The sequence below is a fragment of the Toxotes jaculatrix genome, chromosome 1 (assembly GCF_017976425.1).
Source record: "Toxotes jaculatrix isolate fToxJac2 chromosome 1, fToxJac2.pri, whole genome shotgun sequence".
NCBI classification, from domain to species: domain Eukaryota; kingdom Metazoa; phylum Chordata; class Actinopteri; family Toxotidae; genus Toxotes; species Toxotes jaculatrix.
In genome coordinates this window covers 16136937-16164019 of record NC_054394.1, presented here as the reverse complement: position 1 = coordinate 16164019, position 27083 = coordinate 16136937, and the positions used below count along the sequence as shown (strand labels likewise).

At 44.6% G+C, this 27083-nt stretch overlaps 1 protein-coding gene across 1 annotated transcript in view; it reads right to left on the bottom strand.

The window, feature by feature from the left end:
• Positions 1-26870, bottom strand: part of gse1 (Gse1 coiled-coil protein) — a 164610-nt gene extending 137740 nt beyond the window's left edge. The window contains exon 1 of the mRNA XM_041066856.1: positions 24454-26870. Coding sequence (XP_040922790.1) covers positions 24454-26616 — 2163 coding nt within the window. The 5' untranslated portion in view covers positions 26617-26870. The remainder of the gene's footprint in view (positions 1-24453) is intronic.
• Between the last annotated feature and the right edge of the window lie 213 nt (positions 26871-27083).

Here is a 27083-nt window from a genome sequence, read left to right as displayed (position 1 = left end):
GTGTATGATCGTTGGTTTGAGTAATTACAGACTTGCCTGGTGTGTGGAGCCGAGAGTCTACCACAACACAGCCCAAGTGATGACACCATACACCACACACATGCACACACATGCACACGCATGCACGCATGCACACAACAGCAATTACTGGACAAAGCTTTTAAACAGCTGCTCTATATCCCCATTCCTCAAAACCACACATATATTTGTGCACACTTTCCAAGCCACCCAGTGGTGCAGAATGACTTGAACTGTTGCACAAGGAAGCTCATTTTCTGGCACACAAATGGACATTAAAATATAAACACACACACACATACACAGGAGCCCAGGTAATTACTTTCAGTCTGCTTTAAATATGCAACAAATACCTGGGTCCACTTCCTCCCTGTGAACCCACTGTAGTCTCCACTGTCTAACTAATTGGGGATCTCCACCTCTGTGTCTGTCCAGCACCAGACCTCTCTGGAGTGGAGCACTGACACCATCTGGTGGCTAATTATACCATTACACATTCTGCACACAATGGACTGCAGCTACCAGGGACCACTCGCATCCTGTGACAACCATTAATAACACTGATATGTAGTTGTTGTTTTTTTTTACTTTACAAAAAAACAAAGGACAAACTCAATTTCTACTTATTCGTGTGAAAATGAAGAAACTTAAAAATTCCATAACATGTCATGAAAAAAGACAAGACATCTCCAGCAGCAGGAAACCGAAACCGAGAATCTGTCCAGATTGCAGTCACTTGGAACAAATCACGCGGCGACAGCAGACGCCGGTGGTTTTGATCTCTGGAGTCGGCCACAAGGTCCCACTCTATTCTCTGACTGGATATCTGTCTGTCACACGGCACTTCCTGACAGGATGCACTACATACGGCACAGACACAAGGACAGAGACACAGATGGAGAGGCTGACAGAAAAAAGGAAAGACCTAAATGGGATATAGCAGCATCAAAATTCATGACAGCTTGCCAAAACCCCTAAGCACTGGGGATGTCACATTTACTCAACTATTAATTTAAATTTACTGTGCACATTCTCATTTCACACTGAGGCATATTTGTATGTCTTCTTAGAGAGGTTGTACACTGAATATTGTATGTTTTGTTTCATCTTTGTGGTTGGCTACCACTAACGTATTTTACTGCACAAATAAAACTTTATTTGATTTGAACGGACATTGTATTCATTATACTGTTCACCTTTAAAAGTGCTATACATACAAACATAGTTTCTTGCCGAGAGCGGGTGGAGGTGGTGGTGATAATGGTCACTTGCCAAGAGCTTCAGCCGTTGTTGCATTTACAAGACAAGAGCTTAGAATACGTATCCTCTGATGCCGAACTGAGGGCAGACTGGCTGCTACAAAGACTCGCTATCACAAAGTGGTATTACGAGATGGGTCGGGCTGGGGCTAGCTGGTTAGCATGCTAACTTCAGTAGAAGAAAAGACGTAATAGAAATTAGAAGCAAAGCAGGAGTTAACATTGTTGTTGTTCTCCGATGGAGACAGCTCTTGGCAAGTAAAGGGAATGAAGTTAGATGCTTAACTCGCAACCTTTCTTCTAAACAGGTAAGCACTTAATGCTAACGTTGGCTATGTGGCAATAGCAAAAACTCGCATATAGCACCTTTAACTTTCATACAGCACCAACTACTTGACACACAGTTCACCCTACTTAAAGTTAATGTCTTGCTTTTTTTTTTGATTAATTCACACACACACACACACACATACACATACACATACACATACACATACACATACACACACACATAGATGCCGGGACTGTGCAGTAAGTGGAGCCAGATTGATGAGTCATGGTGGGCACTTTTCTTCTCTCTCCCATTGCCTCTCCCTTGCATGTGATTTTTTTGTTCCTCACACTGTATTTGCTTCTTTACTCCCTTCTGGTCATCTACCATCTTATCCCACCTCTTCATCCTCCTCCTCCCGTCCCCATCTCCTACTGCAATGTTACTTCTCAAACTTTCTTCCCTCTCCATCCCTCTCCCCCCACTTGTCTCCCCTCTCTCATTCTCACACACTTATCTCCCTCTGTGAGTTATTACACCCACTCCTGTCTTATCTGCTCCATGTGGAATCTGCCTCGGAAAGACATTTTCTCCTGGTCTGCATTATCAAAGAGGACAGGGAGAAATGTTTGCCAGTACAAGATAGATAGATATCTAGATAGATAGATAGACAGATAGATAGATAGACAGATAGATAGATGGAGAAAATATAACTTTAGTTCCCCTCTACAGCTCAATTGTTACTGATGGATCTGCCAAAAGAAAGGCAGAGGGGGAGAGGGAGGAGAAAAAAAAGAGGCAAGAGCAATATATAACATTTACAAGGGGATTAGTGTACAGCAGTACAGAGCATGAAGACCCCCACACGGTCAACTCTGAACTTGTTAAGGTAGAACATCTGTGGTGGAGGGGGAGGGAGGAAGAGGAGGAGGGAGAGGAGAAGGTCAGGGGTAAACAGAGAGAGAGAGAGAGAAAGAGAGAAGGGAGGGGGAGGAAAAAGGAAAAGAGCAGATCAAGGCATGAGAGCTTTGTGCTCCCTCTCTTGGCAAGACTCTGTGGCTGTGTACGTCTGCGTGTGTGTCTGTGTCTGCGTGTGTGTGTGTGTGTGTGTGTGTGTGTGTGTGTGTGTGTGTGTGTGTGTGTGTGTGTGTGTGTGTGTGTGTGTGTATGCGTGTACACACACAGGCCTGTGCTCCTGGCAGACTCAGACTAGGCATTAAAATTATTGGTGCCGCCAGCATGCCGCGGCCCCCGCTGAAAAGGGAGGGAGGTGAGCAGGGAGGGCAGGAGAGAGGAAGGGAGGGAGTCACCAAGTGCTAATCAGACCCATGTGTGTGTGGCCAGCGCTGCTCTGAACAGCTGTTCCCATGCTGAGGACCTGGCCACCACACACACACACACACACACACACACACACACACACACACACACACACACACACACACACACACACACACACACACACACATAAATGTCATGTAAAGCCATACAGGTATAATCAGTTTGCAGTTAACACAAACACCACTGTGGCCTCCATGAATGTACTTATAACACATGATAGAAAATAGAGAGAGAGGCTGACTTTGGAACATAATGCACTTGTGTTTTCTCTTCATAATGTTGACCCTATCCTAATGGTGCTTTTTAAAAAAAAACAAAAAAAAAAACTTGCTTTCATTTTGTCTTCTTTTGTGTTTTGATTTCTTAATTTCCTCTCTATAGACCTTGATAAAACAGATAAAGCAACTTAGAAGTGAAACAGAAAAAAATGCAAACAGAGTGAGACAGGTATGGAAGTGGCATGTCTTTTCCTCCCTCTACCAGGGGGACAACAGGAAGAGTCAGAGAGCAGAGGGAGGAAGCTCTGTTATTTATTCTATCAATGGAGGGAGGAAGAGACCCCCCGCTTTGCAACCCAACCCATTAAAGGTACACACCCAAGCATGTATGCAACCTACAACGCACACACACACACACGCACACCAAACTCTACAATGAAGAGGGCATCGATCGATCTTACTTTACTTGTTTAGATTAGCTGTTTCAGCTTTTGTAATTAGATCTTTAGATTGCAACAGTGCACTCTGAAACAGTGTTAAGAAGGAGGGTTTCTTCTGCTTTGTGTGTGTGTGTGTGCGTGTGTGTGTGTGCGTGTGTGCATGTGTGCGTGCGTGTGTGTGTGTGTGTGTAACGAGGCAGAGCTGTGATGTGTCTTGGGGAATGGATCTCTTTGTAGTGGGCAGGGAAGTAGAGGAATGTCAGGAATCTCCCCAGAGGATGCAGGGTCTGTCCGGTCAACTCGCTCTCTCTTTCTCTCCCTCCCTTTCTCTCTCTAGTGCACTCTCTCCCTCTCTCAGTCTCTTCTTCAGGGGCATGGCTATGCATGGTGCCTGTACAGTATGTGTGGCTATACGCATGCACTAAACAAACCCAGCAGCTGAGATGAGCGTAAGAAGATTTGGAGCCAATAAAGTTCACTAACTGCCCGGGAGCAAATAAAATAAAGCTTTTACCAGAGGCCTTGGGCTGTATGTGTGTGTGTGAGTGTGAGCGTGAGTGTGTGTGTGTGTGTGTGTGTGTGTGTGTGTGTGTGTGTGTGTGTGTGTGTGTGTGTGTGTGTGTGTGTGTGAGTGTGTGTGTGTGAGTGTGTGTGAGTGTGTTTAACAGTGAGATGAAAGAGCTGGTGGTCAGACTTGGTCAAGAGCTCTAATTGCTTTACCAGCTACACTTGATAGTGACACAATATCGTGCTATTCTATCTGTCTGTGTGCGTCAATTTCCCCCCTTCTCATTGTCAGGGGTCATGTTCACGTGTGTGTGTTTGTGTGTGTGCATGTGTGTGTGTGTCTGTCAACCCCAGGCTAGAGAGAGAATTCCTCACTGCAGTGCAGTTTTCAGCTGTGATGTTTGCAACACAAAATGTACTGGCAGCCAGTCAGAGCAGAGCATCCAGTTGGTGACAGAGCTTTTGCAGATCATGAGTGAACGGAGGTTGGAGAGCAGGCAAGTATGCGTGTGCACGTGTGTTTATGTGTGTTTTCGTAAGGTTGTGTGTGTGTGTGTGTAATCTAAATGCAGATCCAGCGGTGACTGTTCTGCTCTGCATCAGAGATCAGATGAAAACACACATTCACACACACTGAAAAAAAAAAAACTGAGTCATAGTGGCACCTGGTGGAGTGAAAAGAAAGGCTGAGTAGATAACGACGGATATGCCAGGGACCACTCGCACCACAGATATGAATCATCAGAGGGAACATACGTAAGTTTGCAAATGACACATCACTTGTTTGGGTGTTAGGCTGGGAACGAGAGAGCCAGTCTGAGAAAAATGAAGACATACACAGAGCTGATGGGTGTGGAGACTGAGCAAAACCACACATATGCTGCATCATGCACAAAAGCATAGCTTTTGAACACACACGCCAGACAGATGAAAAGGAAAACAAGATGTCCTGCGTAGCCAGAGGATGGAGAGAGAAGAGAAAGAGAGGGGGAGAGAGAGAGAAAGGGAATTAGTGATGTTATGACTGAGATGTGAGATGAGTGAGTCCAGACTCCATCAGCCAACAGATGTTCAGCACAGCATATATAGGCTGTGATTCTGTCACTGTAAACATACATTGTTTTCTCAAGGAAACTGATATAGCTCAGATTCATCTTTTTTTTTTTGTTAAAGGCTTTGTAATCTCTCACAATTTCACAACAGCTGTTCACCACAAAAGAAAAACCAACAGACCAACCCTCACCTAGTCTCTCTCGTTTTCACATCCATCTTTATTTTTCTTCTCAGGGAGAAGAAGAAGAAACGAGGAATAGGAGGCACACAAGGCTCAGGGATCGAGGATGTAATCAGTAGTGAACTGGTGGGCTTTTGGGAGGTCTGATGTGTGTTAAGGGGCCAGGGCCAGGGTCAGGGGGGGGGCATCTAGGGTTAGAGTTGAAGTCGAACCTGACCACAAACCAGAGGATGCTGAGGGGGGTCACACAAGCAGTAACACAAGTTACCAGTGCACCACAAACACAAATTAAACATGCTGCAAAGTACCGGCACCAGACCAACAAACTTTACACAAGGGAACAAGTCAATGGGATTTCATACTGGAGAAGGGAGTAAACCACTGCAGGTATGGGGAGAGAAAACTCACTCACTGTAACAGTGGTGTGTAAAGTGGACCACTTCACTTCCATCTGCAGCAGCTTAAAGGTACTTACAGGTGTTAAGTCTGGTAATGATAGTGTTTTTTTTTCCAGGCCACTGAGCAGCAGTTCACCTAGACCTTTGCTGCAAATGAACATCTGAAAAAAAGTTTCTACATGAGTGAGGGCTCACACTGAAAAATAGCACAAGCCTTTTTTGTTTTTTGCAATGTGTACAAAATGAAGATGCCACACAAACTTCATGTGATTGGAGTGTATCCATTGTGAAGCCTGCTGGGATCTGGTTTCTGTGCAGAAACAGCTTGAGTCTCTGTGTCCCCACCTACAGCATCTCTCTTGTAAGAAACTGTACATACTATAAAAAAAAAACCTCTTCCACTCCAAACAGACAATAAAGAGTAGCTAGCAGCCCCAGGACCTGGCACCATTCACACTTTAAAATAACCAGCAAAGAGATATTTAAACAGGACCAGGTTACAGCCCCTCATAAAACAAACACACACACATGAAGATTTGTATCGACACAGCAACCTAGGGAAAAAAAAAAAAGGTTCTCCATGGGGGGTACCAGGACGCTATGCCGAAAAGTGGTGGCGGTGTTGAGGGGTGGTTCTGTGGAAAAGGAAAAAGGGGGGAGGAAGAAAAACAGGTCCCACAGAGCTACCGTGCAGGCGCCAGCAAAGACAGCGAGGGTGGAAGGGAGGGGAGGAGGGAGGAAAGAAGGGGGAGAAAGACCCTGGTGAAACTCTCAACAGATGCGTGAAGCTCTTGTCAGCATTCCTGCTAGGTAACGCAAGGTCAGGAGCAAGCAGGAAGACAATATGAGGACTATTTGGGCTCCCTGAGCGCCAGATGTGTTTTAATAAGACGGCTGCCCTCCTAGCTAATAAGGTCAGCCTCTGGCTCCAGCCAGACGAGCAAACAAGTAGACTCTTGGCAGGAATTCAGCTCCAGCTTGGCACAGCCTCCCTCCCTGCTTCCTGCCTCGCTCTCTCACTCACTTGTTCACTCTCTCTCACAAGCTCGGAGAGATCGAGGGAGGCCGACTCTTTCTCCCTCTTTCTGTGCGTGTGTGTATGACTCACCCAGTCTCACACACCCGCCTTTTATTAGATACTTCCCTTTTTCTGCAAGGGAAGAGGGAGAACTACTGCCTAAAAACTGGAGCCTTTGAGAACATCTGTGCCTGGATTGTGCACTGACATGCACACACCCACACACATGCAAGTGCATGCGCACACACACACACACAACCATAAACACACACTTTGTACCCATTTCTCCTGCTGTGCAGTTCATGCCACTGAGTATGCCACTGAGAAAAACTGAAATTAGTTACAAAAATAAACACTGGGCTAATAAATCTGACTCCTCCAGAGGGAAAAATAAAGAAGCGGCATCGGCGCCAGAAAAGATTGGCTCGCTCTGCACTGCAAGGGAGACAGAGGAGGTGAAGAATGAGGAGGAGGAGGAAGATTTGAAATTAAGAATGAGAATAAAGGAGGGAGAAACTAAGGAAGAAAAAGAAGGAGAGATCAAGAGTGAGATTGAGGAGTCTTGGCAGCTTGGGTGGAGGTTCTGTATACACAAGCCCCTGCCAGTTGTTCATGGGATACAACGAGAGAATCAGTGTCAAAGTAAGTCCAAACAATGTCTGGCCTTTAAACTTGTTTAATTGTCCAATAATATTGTCGAGAGCAAAAAGATCCAAAAGTAACTGAAACCGCTATCCCTCGCAAAAATAACTTTCTAATGCCATCAGTGGATTTGAAACATGTGGGTGCCTGTCACTGAGGAGAACCCAGGTGCCACAGGCGGCAGTGGAGGAAATGTGATTGAGGGGATGTCACAGGCAAAATGCTAGGTAATTTAACTTCCAATAAACACAGAGACACACACAAACAAACGCTCACACATGATCAGTAGTTTGCTTTATTTTGGTCTGCAGAGCAATATTTTGCTATTATGTTAGCTGCAGACAAATTCACTCTAAGCACACACACACTCACTATCGTCCTGGCTGTCTCTCTGTGATTCTCTGAGGGAAAGTTGACGTCATCCTCGGCCTCACACGAAAATCAGCCCATCAAAGACAGACCCTCTCCGAATGGTGCCTGCACTCCTCAAATATTTACCTCAGGGCTGAGCCACGCGATACCACACACACAGGAACTCTGCTCTCACCCATAGCTCCTATTCCTACACACCAGGTTTACAAACAAGATCAGTCAGTTGGTTTAATGGGTAATGGGGGGAAATTTAGAAAAAAATCTGGATGAGTTCCAACTTTCAGAACTCTATATTAATTGAAAGTTACATCTGGGAAACAATTTGGGAATTCAGTGTCCTGCCCAAGGACATTTTGTCATCTGGAGATGGAGAAACCAAACCATCAAATGTCTAAAGCTAACCTGCTCCTCCACCTGAGCTACAGCCACCACCAAGAATTTGTCTCATTGTTGAGACAAATGATCAATATTGCAATATAGTATGTTACAGGTCAAGTTATACAGTATTTCCTGACACACCGTGCACCAGTATGGTCTGTTGTTATTTTTAGGCAGAGGTGTTTCCTGCCTTTACAGCAGACATCTGTTCAATGCTGATGAATGCTGTGTCAACAGAAAGCGCCTCATAATATGGTAAATAAATACAATGTATGATTGATGCATAATTTTTGCAAAGAAGGATTTTACCAATTTGGGATATCTTTTCCTCTTAAAGTTGAGCAGAACATGCACTGCATTACCATCGTTATCATGAGTAAAATATTGTGATAGTATGATATCATGACTTCACCTCTGATTCCCAGGCCTACACAGTGTGCCCATGAGAGTGTTTTTGTCCATTTGTCTGTGTTTGTTGAACATAAGGTTGGACAGAGGACCGTCATCCATCACTGGGGCTAGAAAAGGTTTCTGTTCCAGAGGTTAGACCTTCCTGTTTTAATGCTAGCAGACAGGGAACATTTGGCTAGGTGTAATTTGAGATGACCTCGTCACAGCGAGCTACAGGTTACAAGGTCAGCAGGCCTTATCGTTCAGCGACAGGCCCTGTTTCTGCTCCACGCTGACCCCCACTATTCGCTGGCTCTCATGCGCTCACACACACACATACATGTGCACACACGCTACAACACAAATGTGTCTGTGTTCCCACAGTTGCAGCAGGTCCACGGGGCTGATGTATAGCAGCTTGTAAAGCAGAGCTGTCAGTCAGTTTTAACAGCCTATCGCAGAGATCCAACAGGACCACAGCCACGCATGCAGGCTCAGGCCACTGACCGGCTCAGCAACACTCCATAAAAGCTGCTCAGACTGCTGCGCACACCGACTCAGCCAAGTGCAAGAAAACAACAGAGAAAGGCGGCTTTTTATCAACACTGACAGATACTCGCACTCAAGATTCTCCACTGTTCAAAATGCTCTCGCGTGTGTGTGCACACAAACATGAAAGCTCACACTGCCTTTCTCACACAATCGCATGCTTATACACAACACTGAAAACCTCTGACACCTGTGGAGCTGTGCAGTGTGGGAGCCCGTCCAAAGTCTGCTATCAATCCAACGCTAAGGACACATGTTCCATATTGAGTGGAAGTCAAACAGCGTCTGATCACTGCTCGGCCAGCGTCAGTCTGTCTGGGGCTCTGGTTTGTAGAAATTGCGGTGCTTACTGCTCTCCTCAGGCAAACCAACAGGTGGACAAAAACCCCATCTGGCCTGGTCCAAACACGCAGTATTATCACATACACAGGACAGTGAGGACATGGGTAATGATATCTTATGACTGTCATTCCCGAAAGGTTGCACAATCCACACAGAACCACATGTTTTTGCCTAACGTCACACTGTGTTCTCTGACTCACAGTGGACTGGATTTGAGCCTCATTGGACTGGAGATCAAAGATGGGCACAAGGTTATTTGAGCTAAAAAAAAAAAAAAAACAGTTTCTGATGAATCTTACGGATCAAGTACAGGGGCTTAAAAAAAGGACAATATCTGACTGGAAATACTGTTACAATTCAGATGTTTTCATAGCTACATGCAATGAGGATTCACTGATTAAAAAAAATACATTAGACTACGATGGTTATATTAACATCGGTTATAACGATCTCAGTTAAACCACCTTGCTGTAACATCAAGAAAATTCACACAAAACACATTAATGAAATAGGATGTTTTGTGTTTGACCCCTCTGTTCCGGGATGGGTGTATGTCCACATACTATAATATACAGAATAAGATATAAAGGTAATGAGGGACACAAGCACACTTACGGTAATAATTCTGGCAGAAGCACATTTGTGTCAGCTGAGTGTAACCTTGACAGATAAATATTCATTAGTGGGCTGCTAAGCTACCTGACCTCTGACCCTTTCACTTCCTCTCCTCCGAGGGTATCAAGGAGCGGAGCTGCAGGCAGATATGAAGCACTAATAAAGAATTCTATCTTCTTTACCTATCTCCTCTTTTTGTCCCGTCTATTTGATGTGTAGCTTGTCTGCATTTGAAGAGCTTTTCAATAAGATGTGTGAAACAGCGAGGTGGGGGAGGGGTCATACAAAAAGGTCTCCCTAAACATCACAGGAATACTAAGTGTTGACTGAGGTAGCACTTCCAGTTAATGAACTGAGCTAGTTTCTTGTTACTATAGGAACCAGCACAAAGGTGGCATACTATAGTTGTTTTGTCTCTTTAAAGTTACAGATGACTATTAGCTTAAAAAAAAAGCTAAGGCTGTTGTTTTCCTTTTCAATCTAACAGACAAGCTGTGAAGGCGGTTAACAGGATCGATTATTTCCCTGCACATTTTATATGGACATCTTAAAAGCAGTTTAGGATTGTAGCATCAACAGCCTAATAAGTGATTTAAAGTCAAAACCAAAACTGGAAACTGCAACAACACCTCTGCCCTCTTCCAGAGTGACTCTACTCTTATATGTTTTAAATATCAGTGGATCTCATGGCATTTGGAAATGCTGACAACTACAAGGCCGACTGGGCTTTTCACGACCTATTAAATGCCCTCTCTCATAGCTAAAGGCATCTACCTGTCCACTAACCTATATATACAAAAAACCCATAGCGCAAGAAGGCTGATTAATGTTTTGCATGCATCTGATACCTCCAGGAACTCAAACATGCCAGTCTTATCCTTAACAAGCTCTTACAGGCTTACACAACACAGATAACATGACACATAACGTGTCTCTGGCCTGAAGGCCCAACAGGCAGCAGGAATGACTTATGTTGCTTTAGAGGAAATAAGGATCTGTGCCAAAGCACAATGGCCCTGACAGTCTCCACAGTTAGTCATACATGCTGTACATAGATACACACATTACTCATACATATACACACACACACACACTCCTTCCCTAGTTTGTGTATGGATTTAGTGACTGTACAGCTGAAGTCCACAACAGTGACCTTAATGTTTTTTTCTCTGTAATATCATATTGTCAGTCAGACTGCCCAGTCAGTTATGACACCGGACAGAGGTTAAGAGACAGAAAGAAACAGAATCAGAGATCAAATACACAGGGTAGTGAGAGAAAGAGACCTGGTGGATGGAACTAGACAGACAGACAGACAGACAGACAGACAGATAGACAGATAGACAGATAGATAGATAGATAGATAGATAGACTTTATTGATACCTTAAGGGAAATTGTTGAAAGGAGATTTTAAACATGGACATGCAATGAAAAAGAGGAGAAATAGAGAAAATGAGGAACATATGTTTGTGTGGATGTGTATGTTTTTGTTGAGGTTCAGAATAATTCTGAGAGAGATGAAGAATTAGTCATGCTGTGACAATACCGTCTCAAAAAGACAAACACACAAAACAGTTTCATTACAGAGCTTAAACACATGCACCTACATGCACACACACAAATCCTTTTATCTCTGTCCGGAGTTTGTCACGGCTTGATCATAACCTTTAAGAATCCTAAATGAATAAAATGCAGAGGTCTGGAAATAGTCTGACTGAGACATTCATATGGCCTCACACTGATCTTCATTTTTTATCTTTTCTAGATTTTACCCTGATGAAGTAAGACACTCGACATACAGTATGTATGTATGTATGTATGTGCGCACACAAACAAAATGTCCCTGCTGTATATTAAAACTCTAGTTTGATTACTCAGATACATCAATTTTGATACAAACAACAACATTTCTTTGGACACTGGATGAAAATATAACAGAGAATACTATTAAATATTTAATACAAGATTTGACATGCATTGGATTTTGTGGTTAGTGAAGTACAAAAAATAAAAGCAAACTCTGAAAAATCAGCACATAAAATTTCCAAATTCCAAGTTCAAGTGGTTAATCAAACTTCTGTTCCAGACTATATACATTAAAAAAAAAACCCTTTCCCTGGGCCTCTGCACACCAAGTCAGTCTCAAAAAACACCCATTCACTACCCGGTGTCTGTCCGTCTACTTTGATGTCTGCTGTCTCATCTGATTTAGACACAGTGACCTTTAATTTTTGTTGCTGAACTCCGTGTCTAGAAGAGACATAATATATGTGAAGAAAAGAAAAAGACAAGGAATGGACCAGGGAGAGATAAGGCAGAAAGAGCGAGGCTGATGTGTGGAGAGGGAGGTCAAGAGTTATCACCTGGGTAACCTGAAGCAATGTGACAGGACTTGTCATCAGCCTCGCAAAAGGAGGCCGAGAGCTTGAATCAGAGCGAGAGAGGGAAAGGTAATGCACGGACATAAAAACCCAACTGGACTCTATTTCATAAATCATCGGCTATGTGTGCACATTGCAAACTTTCTCTGCACGGCTATGCATATGCTCCTGCTTCAGCGTTTATGCTGCTGAATCCCTCTTTTTTTTCCCAGTATGAGAGGCAGGAAAAGCGTCGGTCGTATGGTTGTGTTCAGGAGTACCCCCACCAGAATGGACAGTCTTTAATGCCCCCCTCCTGAGGTGTGAGGTCATGTCTGCATCAAGGATGTTGCCAACAGAACAGAAAAGCATGCACAAACTACCGTGTGCGTGTGTGCATATGTATGTAAGCATGTGTGTGAAGCAGATGGGAGGAAAGAGAGAAATTAGAGAGGGGTAAAAGGAGAGTAGCGACAGAAAGTCTGCAAGAGCATGTGAGCGTGTGTGTGTGTGTGTCTGTGTGTGTGTGTATGCGTGTGTGTTGGACTGAGGGGGCTGTGAGGGGTTAGGGGGAAAGCAGAAGGGAGAGGAGAGGGGGAGTAGTGTGGTTAGGCATCCAGAGTCAGTGAACATTTTTCTGGCAGACCCTTTCTATGCTCCTGGCTGCTTGCCCGGCTCTGAAGCAAACTTAAACAAACTCCTGTTGCAGCCATCTGCTGAGCCCGCGGGATAAATCACAGCACTGCTCCGCTCTGTACTGCTCAGCCGCACTACTATCAGGTTACTGTGTTAGCGGCCTCACACACACACACACAAACACACGCTCACTCCTAGGCATGCAGGCACACATTACAGTCTCCCTCTCATCCACACGCACACACACACACACACACACACACACACAGACAGACGCACACACCGAGCTACGCGTCAGCCTGGAGCCAGGGCCTGCCATGGGGCTCACACCACCAGGAGAGGCCAGCAACATGTGGCCCCGCTAATACCACAGGGAGAGATGAAGAGGAGGGGGGAGAAGCGAGAGGAAAAGAGGGGAGAAAGGGGGAAAAAAAAAAGGGAGGGGATGGGGCTGGCGGGGGGTGCGGAGAAAGAAAGCGGAGGACTGAGGTGATGGGGGGACAGGGGAGAGAAGGAGAGAGATGGAGAGAGGACAGAGCTGGAAGAAGAAAGAGAAGGAAGGGAGAGAGGAGAAGACCTCTGACACCTAACTTGAGCCAAGTGCTATTTTTACAGCCCCCCATAGAAGAGAAAAACATAAAAACATCTAGAACCTCTCGACCTCTGTGGGCTTTAATAACAGCTTAAGCATTTTATAATGGGGAAGGAAACACTGGACTTTAAAATCTCTTTTTTTCTCTTCATAATGTCCATCGTAAAGAGTCCTCTAATGTGATACTTTGTCCTTTTGTTCAATAACATTAAGGGTCTGGTTAAGACATATCCTGACTCTATAAACTTTGCAATACATCTTGATACAACACCATGTTATTGTCATGCACTCCCTAAGGAGTTTGGAGGTCATTTGCGACAGGTTAAAACTACTCTAGTGGCTTCCCACTCTTGCTACTTCACTGTGGCCTTGAGGCTGCGCTCTGAACATTAACCGTGACGAGCGCGTTGGTCGACATCGCACACAACCCTTGACCATGTGGGAAATGCCACTGACCAAGCTGGCAGGTCATATGTTGCAGCTAGCCTCATAGCCTTGGATTAGGTTAGGCATGCTTTCAATAACTTGTAGACATAACCAACAGCGGTAAACAGCCACATGAAATCTATATTACTAACATTTCAACAGGGCAAATGGCATACTTGAAAGGGATAAGGGGCAAAAAAGTAACAAATAAATAATGACAGGCCTCCGGGAAGTATCTGTGGTATCTATCTGCCACACAGATGGAGAAATTGTAACGGTTTATTTCTGACTCATAGGATGGTCATGTCAGTGTGGGAGACTCTCTCCCATGGAAACTATTCACAAAGTCCCAGTAACTCCTGACTATGCCTGTGTGTTTGTGTGTGCTCATGCATATGTGTTTATGTTTGTGTGCCTGTCCACTCATGGCTAGGCCAGTGAGAGCACCCCTATTGTAGTCTACACCACCTGGCTAACGTTTAAGTCTCACTGAGTAACCTTTCCTTATTTGCATGACACATTACTACCCAGCCACGGCAATTGGATCATAACCCAAACTAAACCTTTACCATGGAGCAAATATTAATCTCTACTATTCCACACACTTAGAGACAACTGCTGTCTACTTCTCAAACTGGCAATATCAATTCCTGTACAAAGTGTACGACAACAACTAAAGCATAAACTTGATCTACTTTTAGCAAACAGTGTGGAGACCACATAATTCTACATTTGTCAGGGCTACTGTATAGTCTGTGAACTGCATTCTTCCACAGGTATCACAGTCTGTAGCTTCACGGGAGGCTCTGTCCAAATCTCCCTCTCTGTCGCCTTCTTCCCAGCTGTCCTGGAGCTGGCAGGACAAGCTGAGTATGTGAGAGACCAGGTGGTTGGATAGCATAGGGGGTGGGGGGCAGGTCAGGGCCAGGACTTTGGAGGAGGCAGTAATACCAAGGAGGGAATGTCTTCTTCAGCCAAAATAAGCTCCCAGAAGATCACTAGCAATGCTAATCATTATCTCTCCTGTGGTGGGCTGACAGAGAGAGGGTGAGACTGTCTAGTGGCTGGCCGGTCGGAGCCAGTGGTTGTCTGTGTACGGAGTGTAGAGCAAGAGGGTGCATGGTATATTTAGTCCACTACAGGGGGCTATTTTGGCTCTAGCTGACATCTCCAGTTGTCCTGACAGCAGGGTGAGACAGAGCCTTCCCTCTGTTCACCCCATTAGAGGTATCAGCAGAACAGGGGGCAAACAGGAGGGCAGGAGACGGGGGATGCAAGAGCAAAGTGGGACAAAGTGGGGAATGAAGGAGAAGAGCCAAAGAACAAAGAACGCATGTTCACACAGACCTTCAGCAACACTAGCACATAATATCAGTGAATAACATTCAGTCAGCTGAGAGCATAAGTTACATGTTAAATCTCTGGCAAGGAAATAGGTCCGTTACTAGCTACTGTGCTGCCACACACTCCAGCTGTGTCCAGGTGCAGAACCCCCGCCCCCCAACACACACACACATATGCACACACACACACAGAGATATGCTTATATACACAGCTGTGGCACAATCCAGCTGCATTTGCCAGCACGAGAGCAAACACCTGCCAATGCTCCCAACCACCTGGCAGACACACGTGTGCACAAGCATACACACTCACACACACTTGCAGCTGTTCTGTATGTAAATGATGCTCAAGATTATACTCTGTATGGAAGTGCAAGTCTGGGAATGGATGCATTTATATGTGACTGTGGCTGAGTGTGTGTTATGGCCAAAGGGCAGCTGGCAGAGAGGGCTGAGCTATAGCTACATTATACTCTGTCCTCTATAATTACCACAGTCAATCCAGGTTTACCACTGTAAAAACCCAGACTCCAGGGCAGTATAACACAACAGCATCACCACTCTTCCACACTGGCATCTTACCACGCCACTCCAGTACAACAACACAGCAGAATTTGCTTCAAAACAGATGTACAGTATTGAAAATGTCTATGACAAACCTCAGGATGTAAGAATGTGAACTGGCCTAAAGATATCTTGTCTTTACCAAAAAGTACACTGCCAGTTTCTGAGAGCTTTGTTGTTTGTTTTTTTTTTCTTCTTTTTCTTTTTAAGGTTTCATCCAGCCAGAAATGTTCTGCTATTTACTAAGTCATATTTTCCACAATAACTTTTAACACAAAGATGTCAATGTTTACTGGTAATGTAGGTTCTTCCAATGTGCATCATGTTAACAATTTTTAAAGTCTAAAATGTATCCCCTAGTTTACCACTGCAAACTTGACTTAGTGAGACTCATAATACACAGCCTTAAAAACAGAAGAGATAGAGTTTCAAACCTCTGCAGCAGAAAACTTGAAAAATAGTCCTTCCAAGTAAAACATGTTTAAGGCTTTTAACAAAGATATACTATTTATAGGGTGTGTTTGGTTGATGGCAAGCTGTGTACTCACATCCAACTTTGAAAACAACCCTCTGGAAATCTGTCAGTGAAATTACTATGTCCATGTCGTACAGTTCAAAGAACACCCCTTCACTATGTTGGCCCATTTTATTTACTATATGTGGGTCTGTAATTGTCTTTGGTTGTCCCAAAATGTAAACTGCAAGGACAAGTGAGAATGAGGGAGGGAAATGGATAGAAGAGAAACAGAGAAACAGATCCATGAAAACTGTGTGAGAAAGATACCAAAAGCCAAAAATATCATGACAGAGTAGAACAATAAAGGAGAAGCAGCTAAGCACGTGTCCCATGTGGACAAACCCCACTTTGGACCCTGGCTATAGGACACATCACAGAAACACACACAAAGACACTGACACTGTAGACTTAAATGACTCAGTTCTCACAGGAGCCCAGCTTAACAGCTCACACATAGTTTACTGGCTCATTGCATGCACATATTCTGGTGCCAAATTGGCACCAACAAAAACACTTTTGAAACGGTTCACAGCATGGTCCAGCGTTTCAGTGGTTTAGAGGGGCATTGCCCTCTCTGTTCCATTTTCACCCTGTCCAGTCAACATTAATTTTTTATGGAGACAAGATTTCTGGGCACAATTAATGAGACATTATCAAAGCTATCTGTTTCACTAACATTAAAGAAACATTTGAATGATTTTAAAAATCTACTTACACGCCTAAACAATAGAACGTGGTGGCCTGCTTTTAACATCAAAAGGCAAAGTCAAGATACATATATCCAGATACTCCTCCCATTCATGGGCCTCTTCCCATCAACTGATGGCAGACAATATTGTTTTCTTCTTCTCTTTGCCTGCGAATCTAATGAATGCACACACTTTGATTATTTGCAATATAACAACTGAGGGGAGAACTCCAGTCATCCATATTTCCACAGTTTTACAAATGCCATTATGGATCATTTCACGTGTTAATGTAATGCCAAAGTCAGAGAGTACCGCTATGAGACACATTTTTGTCTGATTAGATCTCTTCTCGGGTCAGAGCCGGGTGAAGATATGCTGGGAGGTTGCTGAGGTCACCAAACTTGCTATATTAATATGGATTATATAGGCTTTAAGATGTCCTGACAGAGGAATCTGGAGAGCCAAGCACAGTCTGTACACACCTACACAGTCTTGAGACCTGTGTGGGTGGACCATGGCTGTGAAGAGGTTTGAACTTCAGGGAACCAAAATGATGGTATTTGAGAACAGTTGTCCTCCATGTTTGAAGTGTTACTGTGTTATGTTGTTGTGTGTGTGTTTTGTGAGAACAAAAGTGGCAACATTTGTGTATCTACCTCTGCCAGATAATTCAGTATGCATTTACACACAGTACACAGACTACAAACAATACAGATAAGCCTGTGACGACCTGATACACTGCAATCAAGGCCTTGTTCAGTTGTAGCCCTGTGTGAAAAAAAGAAATGCAGCCCTCTTATCTGTACCCAGGGGCACTAACACAAAGGGGGATGCAAAGAAAACATTTAACCTGACTAAACTTTTGCAGTAATGCAACATTATCCAGTAAGGTGCTGAATATATAGGAGCAGACTGTATGCCCACATAGTACTGAAGTGAATTTTCAACGTCAAAAAGCTTCAACAGGTGTGTCAAAATCCTATGTAAGATACTTCCCGCCAATATGACATATCACCTTTGCTGACCCTGCCCCTGCTGAGTGCTGAGCCCATATCAGTATCCCCTCTCTGCTTGGCTCTGCAGGGTTAAAGGGTCAGTATGCCTTCATCTCTCAGCTACAAACTAGCTTGGAAGTCTGCACCCGGGCGAGCTTCCCCCCTGCCTCTCCTGATGGCATCAACTCCTTTTACTCAAAGAAACAAAAACCAACCTGATAGCAGCAGTGCAACACTCTTATTCTCTCTGACACTGCTTGATTCAATCACTCTCTCTTTACCTCTTTGGTGCTCCACTGCTTCTCCTTGTCAACTGCCTGAAGGGAATTTTAAAATTAAAGTGCCAGTTATGATCCTATGTGTAAATTTAAGTCTACATATCCACAAACTGAAGGGGTGTCTCTGCTAATTAACTATGCTATGTTAGGCCTATAGTAGAAAGCCATGTTGAAAGCTAGCTAACTAGCAAAATTAAGTAGCTAACTAGATTAAAACATTTACTTGTCTTTACACAGTAAACGGCAACAGACACTGCTTTAAAAAAATGTCCACAAAAAAGTACATACTTTATCTAGCTGGGGACACTGTGTTACTTGCCTGCGTCACAGCATTTTAGTCCTTTTTGTCTTTTTTTTTCTGTGGTTGTTTGTTGGTTCTTTAGTCACAGTGTTTAACCAGAGGCTACAAGGAATGGAGCATACCAAGTGTATAGAAGAGGAAGGGAAGGGGGGAGTTTATTTCTCTGGTAGATGCAGAAATAGATTGAATGTTTCCTGCTGTTACTTGAAACATGAATTAATTTATATAAACATGGTTTCGCTCCTACAGTCACACATACATGCATTAATAATACCTGGGCCCACATCCACATGTCATGTATTAGCAGAACTGGATGCTGAACAGCCACTCAGTCTTTCTGCCAGTCTGTCCCAGTGGCAAACTGTGGAACTGCAACTAAAACATTTGAAAAAGCATTCCCCACATTGACCTCTTGTTTTTAACAGATGTTTGTAAAACTGCTGACTGTATACTTTTTACTGCAAACAAGCAGTGATCTTTGCTTTTATTTTTTTTTTAATCCACAAATAATATTTATAAAACTTGAACAACTAAAACAACACCTATGACATTACACACCACACCACACACACCACACAGGAGGCCAAAGGTACAGCAGAGAGCTATGCAACATGCCTTCGGTGTCCCTCAAACTAGCTCTGGGGGGAGGCTTGTATATAGGTAAGTCTTTGCAGGGCAGAGACATAGAAGGGGAAACACGAATGAAACATTGGAACACCTCCATCTCATCTGTTCCATACAGGATCTGATTGCTCCATTCAGATATGAGCAAGAATCCACCACAGAGGGATGCTAGCGGGAAGAGGGTGATTAAAGCGCTGAGTGCTAAATCAAAACCCACCTCCAACAGCTTTGAAATTAAGCCCCTCAGATACCAGAGGATTCCCTGTGAAACGCAAGGCTGTCTGTCAGACACCACTACTGGGAGAAGGGAGAAGCAGAGAGGCAGGAACTTCACAGGATACTCTCAATATGAATGGTTTTAACTAAACACACAGATACACTCATAGACACAGGCACGCACAGGGACAGTTCACACCATATGTTCTGACCACACCACCTCACATGCCTCAAATTAACACAATTTTAATAGCATCCCCTTCCTGAATAGAACAGGCTCTCCTGTAATGTTTCCTTTTATGATGAATTGATGAGAATGGGGCTTTTTCTTGTTTTCCTCTGGCTGTAATTTAAATCCCATTAACTTCCTCACCTTCTCTCAGCCTCCCACCCTTCTTTTCTCTCTTTCTTCTTCTTCCAATAATTCACTCAGGATAATTTTTTTGTCTTCCTGTTAAGCTTCACACTCAGATTTGCTATGTAATTTTGCCCTCACTCCTGCTTTCACTATGCTATAAATCTTCCTTGGCGACTCTGTCAGGATGCCGGCATGTTTTCCCTGTGACAGCAAATACCTCCTTTACATCTATTACCGCAAAACACATATGCACATATGCACAAGCACAACAATGCACATCCCTCCCTCACACACACAGATACGAGCACACACACACAGCACCCGTCTCTGCTCTTCTATCAGGTCAACAATAATCATCCACTCAAAACAGTCGCTCAGCAGACCACCATACAAAGATAAACATCCATGCGTGAATACAGACACACACACACACCGTATACACACATCTGTATATATATGAGTGTGTATGAGAAAGAGAGGCTTAGTATGTTTGTGTGTTCTGTATTTAGGTACAATTATGTAGTATTTATCTTTGCAAGGCTTGACTAATGATTGGTTTATTTGCTGTTTTAGTCTCATATGTCCTTGTACAACAGTGATCCTCAAGCTGGGAGGCAGACACACTGTGAGGGAGACTGTGGGATTAGCTTTAAACTTCAGTCTCAATTGTTATGCAGTGCTGGTATCAGTTTAAGAAACATATAACTGTGATATCATGTTTTCATTTAGGGCCTAAGCATCTGAGTATTCCATCATATCCTCATCATTTTTTGTTCTTGTTTTTCTCATTTTTCTGTGTTTATATGTGTGCCTTTTTTCCATTAAAGTTTTTAAAAAGTGACATAAGTGATATGCATAGTAAGCTTCATGCTGTGCCTTGATGCTCTTTGCGTTTCCAGCCCGCGTGATTTGCGTCTGAATGACACAGGTAGCAGAGAGCGTTTGAGAATGCTTTCTTGGCAAATTTTGTCACTGAAAGCGAGCTCACGACGTGCTGTCGAGCGGTGGAATAAAGAAGAAGCAACTGCACCAGCAAATTAATTTCAATAAAATCAGTGACATCATTCACTCTTAACGTTAATATTTATATATGAAGACGTTTGATTAAAAGGCTTTCAAATTTCAAATGTCACCTTATCTTCCTAGAAGACAAGGTGTTCATCAACTAACCTATTGCAGAGCCACAGAAGACGCAGGTTAATTGAAATCAATTTATTCCTCCACAGAACCAGATATTCCACAGAGGGAGATTCTGAAGAGAGACTCCGTGATGAAAAGACAGTAACTTTGGAGGCCTCGCTCCTTCAAGGATGCTCATGAAGGAGACAGGCACACTTCACTGTTCAGACACACAATGCCCCTCGAGAGTCCAACAATGTCCACGTCATTGTTTGATAAATAACACACACATCTTTAATTGCAGAGTTTATCAGAACCTATGAACATAGGGTTTAAAAAATAAATATGGCCTTCACTGTGTTGTTCAAAGGTACTTAAAATACTAGTGCCTTTGACACACACATACACACTTCAAATACACTATAGCAGTCTCCCTCCTAATTAAAACAATGTATAAAACAACACATCTACTTGTCTGCAATAGTTTTTATGAATCAGCCACAAATCAGCAGACATCTATTTTACCGAAAGTGCAAGTGGAAGATCTGCTGACCGGCAGCCCCTCCCCAGACGCCGGCTATGATGGTCTATACTTAAACACCTGTCAAAGGTCATGTCGAACATACTAATTAAACACACAGCAACAGAGCAGAGAACACGATAACCACCCCTCACTTATGTTGTGTGTGTGTTACATTTAACAGCTACTAGAATGTCCTGTAGCAGATCTCATTTCATGTGCTAATTCATATCTTACCAAGCGAGGAAACAGAAAGCACAGCATCGTCCACCATTTTCACACTTCACTGGATAAGCATTCATACATGTACAATCATGTTTACACCATAGCGAGCAATTTGAGTACTAAAAATAGAGTACTCATTCCAGCCTTAATCAAAGATTTAATATGTCTCCGTCTTATCTTGGCCTAGGTGAATTCTAAATGTTAAACGTGAATTCAGTAATGGAGCTCTGTCCCTCGCTCTGCACTTTTGTTTTGGGGGGAATTAAGGGAAACTGCCATTCAACATGGAAAACCAGAACAGAATAGAATACTGTATGTGAGCATACACACAAAGTGCTAAAGGGAACCAGATGGGCACTCCCTCCTGACAGCCCAAGCCCCAGCGATGACAGAGCCTCTCAAGCATATAGCATGACACTAGGGGACAAAGCACCTGTTCCCCTGCAGCTCTTTCACAACTCCCCTTCCCCCCTGAAACACACACTGGCACTTTCTCAGCCATGAGGTCACTGGCTCGCTTAAGCCAAAACTGGCTGTGCCACCTGCAAAACTCCCAGTCCAAAATGATCACCCGAAACCCTGCCTGCCCCGACACCCCTTCTCATCCCACACACCCTGAAACGAGTCCCATAATTATACTCTATATCAAGAGTAGCCTCTCACATATGATTGCTATGAGCTCATCTGGGACAAGCTCACATGCAAATGCCCAGACAAGTAATAAAGACTTAAGTTTGGAGATCATAACAGTAACAGCGACAGTGTTGCTCCAAACACTTCTGCCAGGGACAGAGTAAAAATTAGGTGGACAGCTCCAGACAGCTGGTGTGAGTGTGCAACATATATTGAGGTTGTTGAGTGTGAATGGCATCCACAGATGTTCTTCACGTGTCCTGCATGGCCGGAGAGTCAAACAGTGTCTGTTTGTATGAGAGAGCTGTTCAGAGCCGCTCACGGAGCCAACTGGCTGTCCAAATGCTCCTCAGCTCTTCATTAACACATCGCCATCCTTGTTTGCCCTGCACTCATCCTCTGTATAGCCCAGCCACCTCCCACAACTTAAATCCTCTGCTATTGATCATCTGGAAAAGCAGAATTCTGCTGTCAACTTTTTAATAGCAGAGAGGGATTTTATGTGCGTTGGTCAGAGAAGAGTGGAAAAAAGAAACTTTGGAGACAGAAAAAAAGTGAGAAAAAAGTGAACAAAAACAAAATGATCTCTCTTCAGAGGAAGCAGGCAGACGTACTGTTCCCTGACCCAGCTTAACTCGTCCACCTATGCAACCATCTTCACTCATCAAAATCACTTATTGCAACATCAACATGTAGTATTTTGTCCTGAACATGAATAGAAATGATTCCAATAATGAAACATGCCACACAGTTACAGTAGTGTGCAATGTCTCTAGAGTCCCTTCCAAATTAGTCAAACATGGAAATATTTGGAGCCACAGTGTCTTTCCATAACTGAGTGTGGGGCGGTGAGAGTCAAGACTGTCCCCTTTGCTCCTCACTTTCAGGGAGATCAGTGTCTCATGACAACGACAGGGATCAGACATCAATGACAAATTATTTTGATCTCACTAATCATGTATGTTATTGAAAATCCATCTATAAATCAATGTTGCAACAACTACCATTTAACTGAATATATCAATACTAATAAAATATGATGAATTTTACTTCCTCAGTAGCAGCACTCCATACCAGAGAAGCTGTTTACTCTTTCTCACGTTCTATGTTAGAGGAGTGAAACTTTTGACCAGTGCTAATGAAACTGTTCTTTTACACCTTGTCTTGAGTTGTATTTTCATGTTTAAGTCAAACATACATTAACAGGACTGAATAGAATGACAGGATTAAGGAAGCAAAGCAACAGAGTGAATCTGTTCATCTTCACACTAATACAGATTTGTGGTTTTGGCCTAAATGAACAAAACTGATTTTGACAGATGTGACATCCATGAATGTTGGGGTTAGCCTGAATATTTCAAGAGTGTGCTTCATTACCAGTCTGCATATCATTGGACTGAAGTATGTGGACACTGATTGCATGATTTCCTGACCTGCAGATAAGCATGGTGTCAATGATACAGCTGTTGTTTTTGGAGGATGTTCGGTGTATACATTAGGCTGGATCTTCTGTCTGAATCTGTGTTATGACTTTTGGCATTATGAAAAGAAATATGGTATAGACTCGCTTGAAACTAACTTCCTTGGAAATGCTCTTCAAGATCCTCATCATGCTCATACCAAAACAAACTGTTCAGCACTGGCTGAGACACACTCAGTCATGCTTGCTCAAATAAACACACTCGCACACACATGCACACAGCAAACACACGGCTGGCCTTGGCCTTCAGATCCCCATAGTTTTCCTCTGGTGTTTATATGAGTACGTTTTGATGAAAATGTTTGTCTCATCATTGTTCATCCAAGCTGTGTGTGCTCCCATCCCCCGAAAATGTAAAAATCCTCCCTTGCCGTGTGACTCAGAGGTCGTATTAGGGCAAACACAGTCTGCACTGCCCTGTGGAAATGCAGGGGGAATTAATAGATGACAGATGACTGTCATTTTAATAAGGCTACAGGAATTCATTGAGTGAAATTTCAAAGCACTGGGGGAAAAAGGGGGAAAAAATAAAAGAAGAATATGGCTGTGCTGTGTCATATCAGGCAGTTTGTCTTTGGTCTTACCTTGTGTCTAGACTGTGGCGAGGCTGATCCTTGTTCTTTCCTCTCCCCGTCTGAGGCTCCATGTCCCAGTCTATCCCTGTCCAGCTGCATTCTCTGTCCCACCTGCACCATGGCTTTACATTCCACACACGAGCCAATCACCAGCCTTCTCCCATCGTCCACCAAGAGTGTGCGTGTGCTGCGAGGGGCATACAGGAACACAGGTAGCCTGGCCACAGTAACAGCACACAGTCTACCTTGCCTGCGCTGCTCCTGTCTGCAGAAGAAACAAACAAAAGCCTCACAGCTGTACTGCCGGGCCCAGGGGGAGCTGGGCAGCTGGGGGTTGGCACTGGGTAAGCTAGAGGTAGAAGGGGTGGAGGCACCCAGGCTCTTGCTCTCATGCAAGGCCCACTGGGCATGCAGGTCATGATAGCAGAGGTTACAAGCCGACACCAAGCCTGTAGCATCGACTGGTTTGGCACAGGGAGCAGGAGGGTGGACGGTGAGAAAGGGGAAGAAAGGCTCCCTCTCTCCACAACGCCCAGGTGGGTTGACATGCAGCTGGTACTCTCCACCTGCACACAGCTCAGCTCCACACAGGTAACACACCGACATGGAGCTGCTGGGGCGAGAGGTAACACCTGTCTGGGAATGGGCTTGTCCAGACCCCTCAATGGCCATAGAAGCGTGGTACCTGACCAGGAAGGAGCTGACAGAGGTGATGAGGTCTTCGCTGAGGCTCAGTCTATAAGCACTCCAGATCTCCTCCAGGATTAAATGACAATGAGGGCAGCAGTGTACACGGCCATTACTCACCGCCTGGGCGTTAGGTGGACAAGGCAACATGTTGATGAAGGGAAAATACATCACACCACGGGATTTGCCAACACCAGCTTGTGCATATGCTACTCTCATATCTCCCCCACACTCCTGACCGCAGAGGAAACAAGCCTCGTGGGAAGGCTTGGGTTCAGGTATGCACTCCATGGGCTGTGAGGGTTTTCCCTCCTGGGGAGTAAGCTGGGGAGGACGGAGAGCACTGGTGGTCTGGTTGAGGGGGACTACATAGAGGCGCTGGAGGACAGGCACATCCGCAAGCTGGAAGCTCTGCCACTGCTGCATGAGGGAGGTGTGGCAGCTGCCACAAACCAGGGTTGTACCTGCCAGACTGATAGGCACCGCACCGCGGGGAGGGGAGTGAAGCCACAGGAAGGGAAAGAAGGGCTCGCCCTGTGCCCTCTCCTGTTTCTGAACACTGACTTTAAAACGGCCATCATGACTGAGCCCGGTGCCACAGATATAGCACACACACTCTTCTGGCCTGGAATCCGTAGTGTGAGGCTGGGCACACTTTCTCGCTGAAAGATCCCTGGCAGGTCTAAACTGAGTCGCTGGGCCTGTTTTGATGTCATACATGTCCCTGTCATCATCACTTGTAATGTTGATCTCATCTTCATCAGAGTTGTCAGAGTTATTCTCCCTGGGAACAGCTATGTTACATTTAGTGGTGACAGCAGCGGTGCCAACAGATGACAGCGCAGCGATGGTGTGATCCTCGCCGGTTCCTCGGTACAGCAGCGATGGATGTCTGGACGGAGCACAGCTGCTGTCGGCAACACGCTGGATCTGACGCGGCTCCGCATGTCTGACATTCCCCTCCTCCTGCCATCGCCTGTTGCGCATAATGACCCCGTTGTCTTGCACAGGTGTGTCAGAGAGAGGACTGTCATAGCATCGCTGGGGGAATCTCTCCTGGGACTTTGCCAGAGATTCTGATGATTGACAGACGTTATTCATAATTTTAGCACCGCGCCTCGCCGGCAGAACACTCTCCGCTTTCGGCGATCTCTGCGCCCCGTAAACACCCACCGGGTAGCGGATCGCCCGCTGTGAATCTGGGCTGTTTTTAACACTGATGACATTGTTTTTCCTGCCACTGTCTCTCGGCGATTTGCCAGATGCTCTCAGGCACTTGTCTTTGCCCACACCGGCTCTGTCGACTAAATCCATCTCCTGGTCTGATATGTTCTCGTTGTCCGAAAAAGATGAGAAATCCGATTCTGCGCCCCCGTCGTAGTTCTGGCTGCTGACACTGATTCTCCTCTCCAGATCATAAGAGATGTTCCACTCTTGTGGGACCCGCCGTGAGTCGCACTGGTAGGGCCGTTTCAACCAGTACATGCGCTTCTCAATGGGCGTCCTGCTCCGCTCGAAGGAGTTCCACTGCTCCGCCAGAAAACAGTGGCACACGGCGCACACCAGCGCATGTCCATCCGGGCTCACTTCACACGCACCCGGGGCTGGCTCCTGATTTTGTAGAAACGGGAAAAAGGGAACCCTCTCTTTTTGGTATGTCACTTGTAACCTTAATTCCTTCCCCGGTGTAACTCCGCTTCCACATATAAAACAATGAACAAGCCCCCCTAATCCATTCCGATCAATCCTGGAAGTGTTACCGGGCAATGGGCTGTCCTCACCGGGCATAGCTGCAGCCATGAGACGGTGTTTCCGAGATAAGGGTGCCAGTTCCTTGTCACGGGGGGAGTTCATTGTGTATTTTTTTTTAAACACCCAAGACTAATCTACATGGCATAACGTCAATAGTGAAGTCATGCTCATGGTCCACACTTATCTGCAGGCCAGGAAAT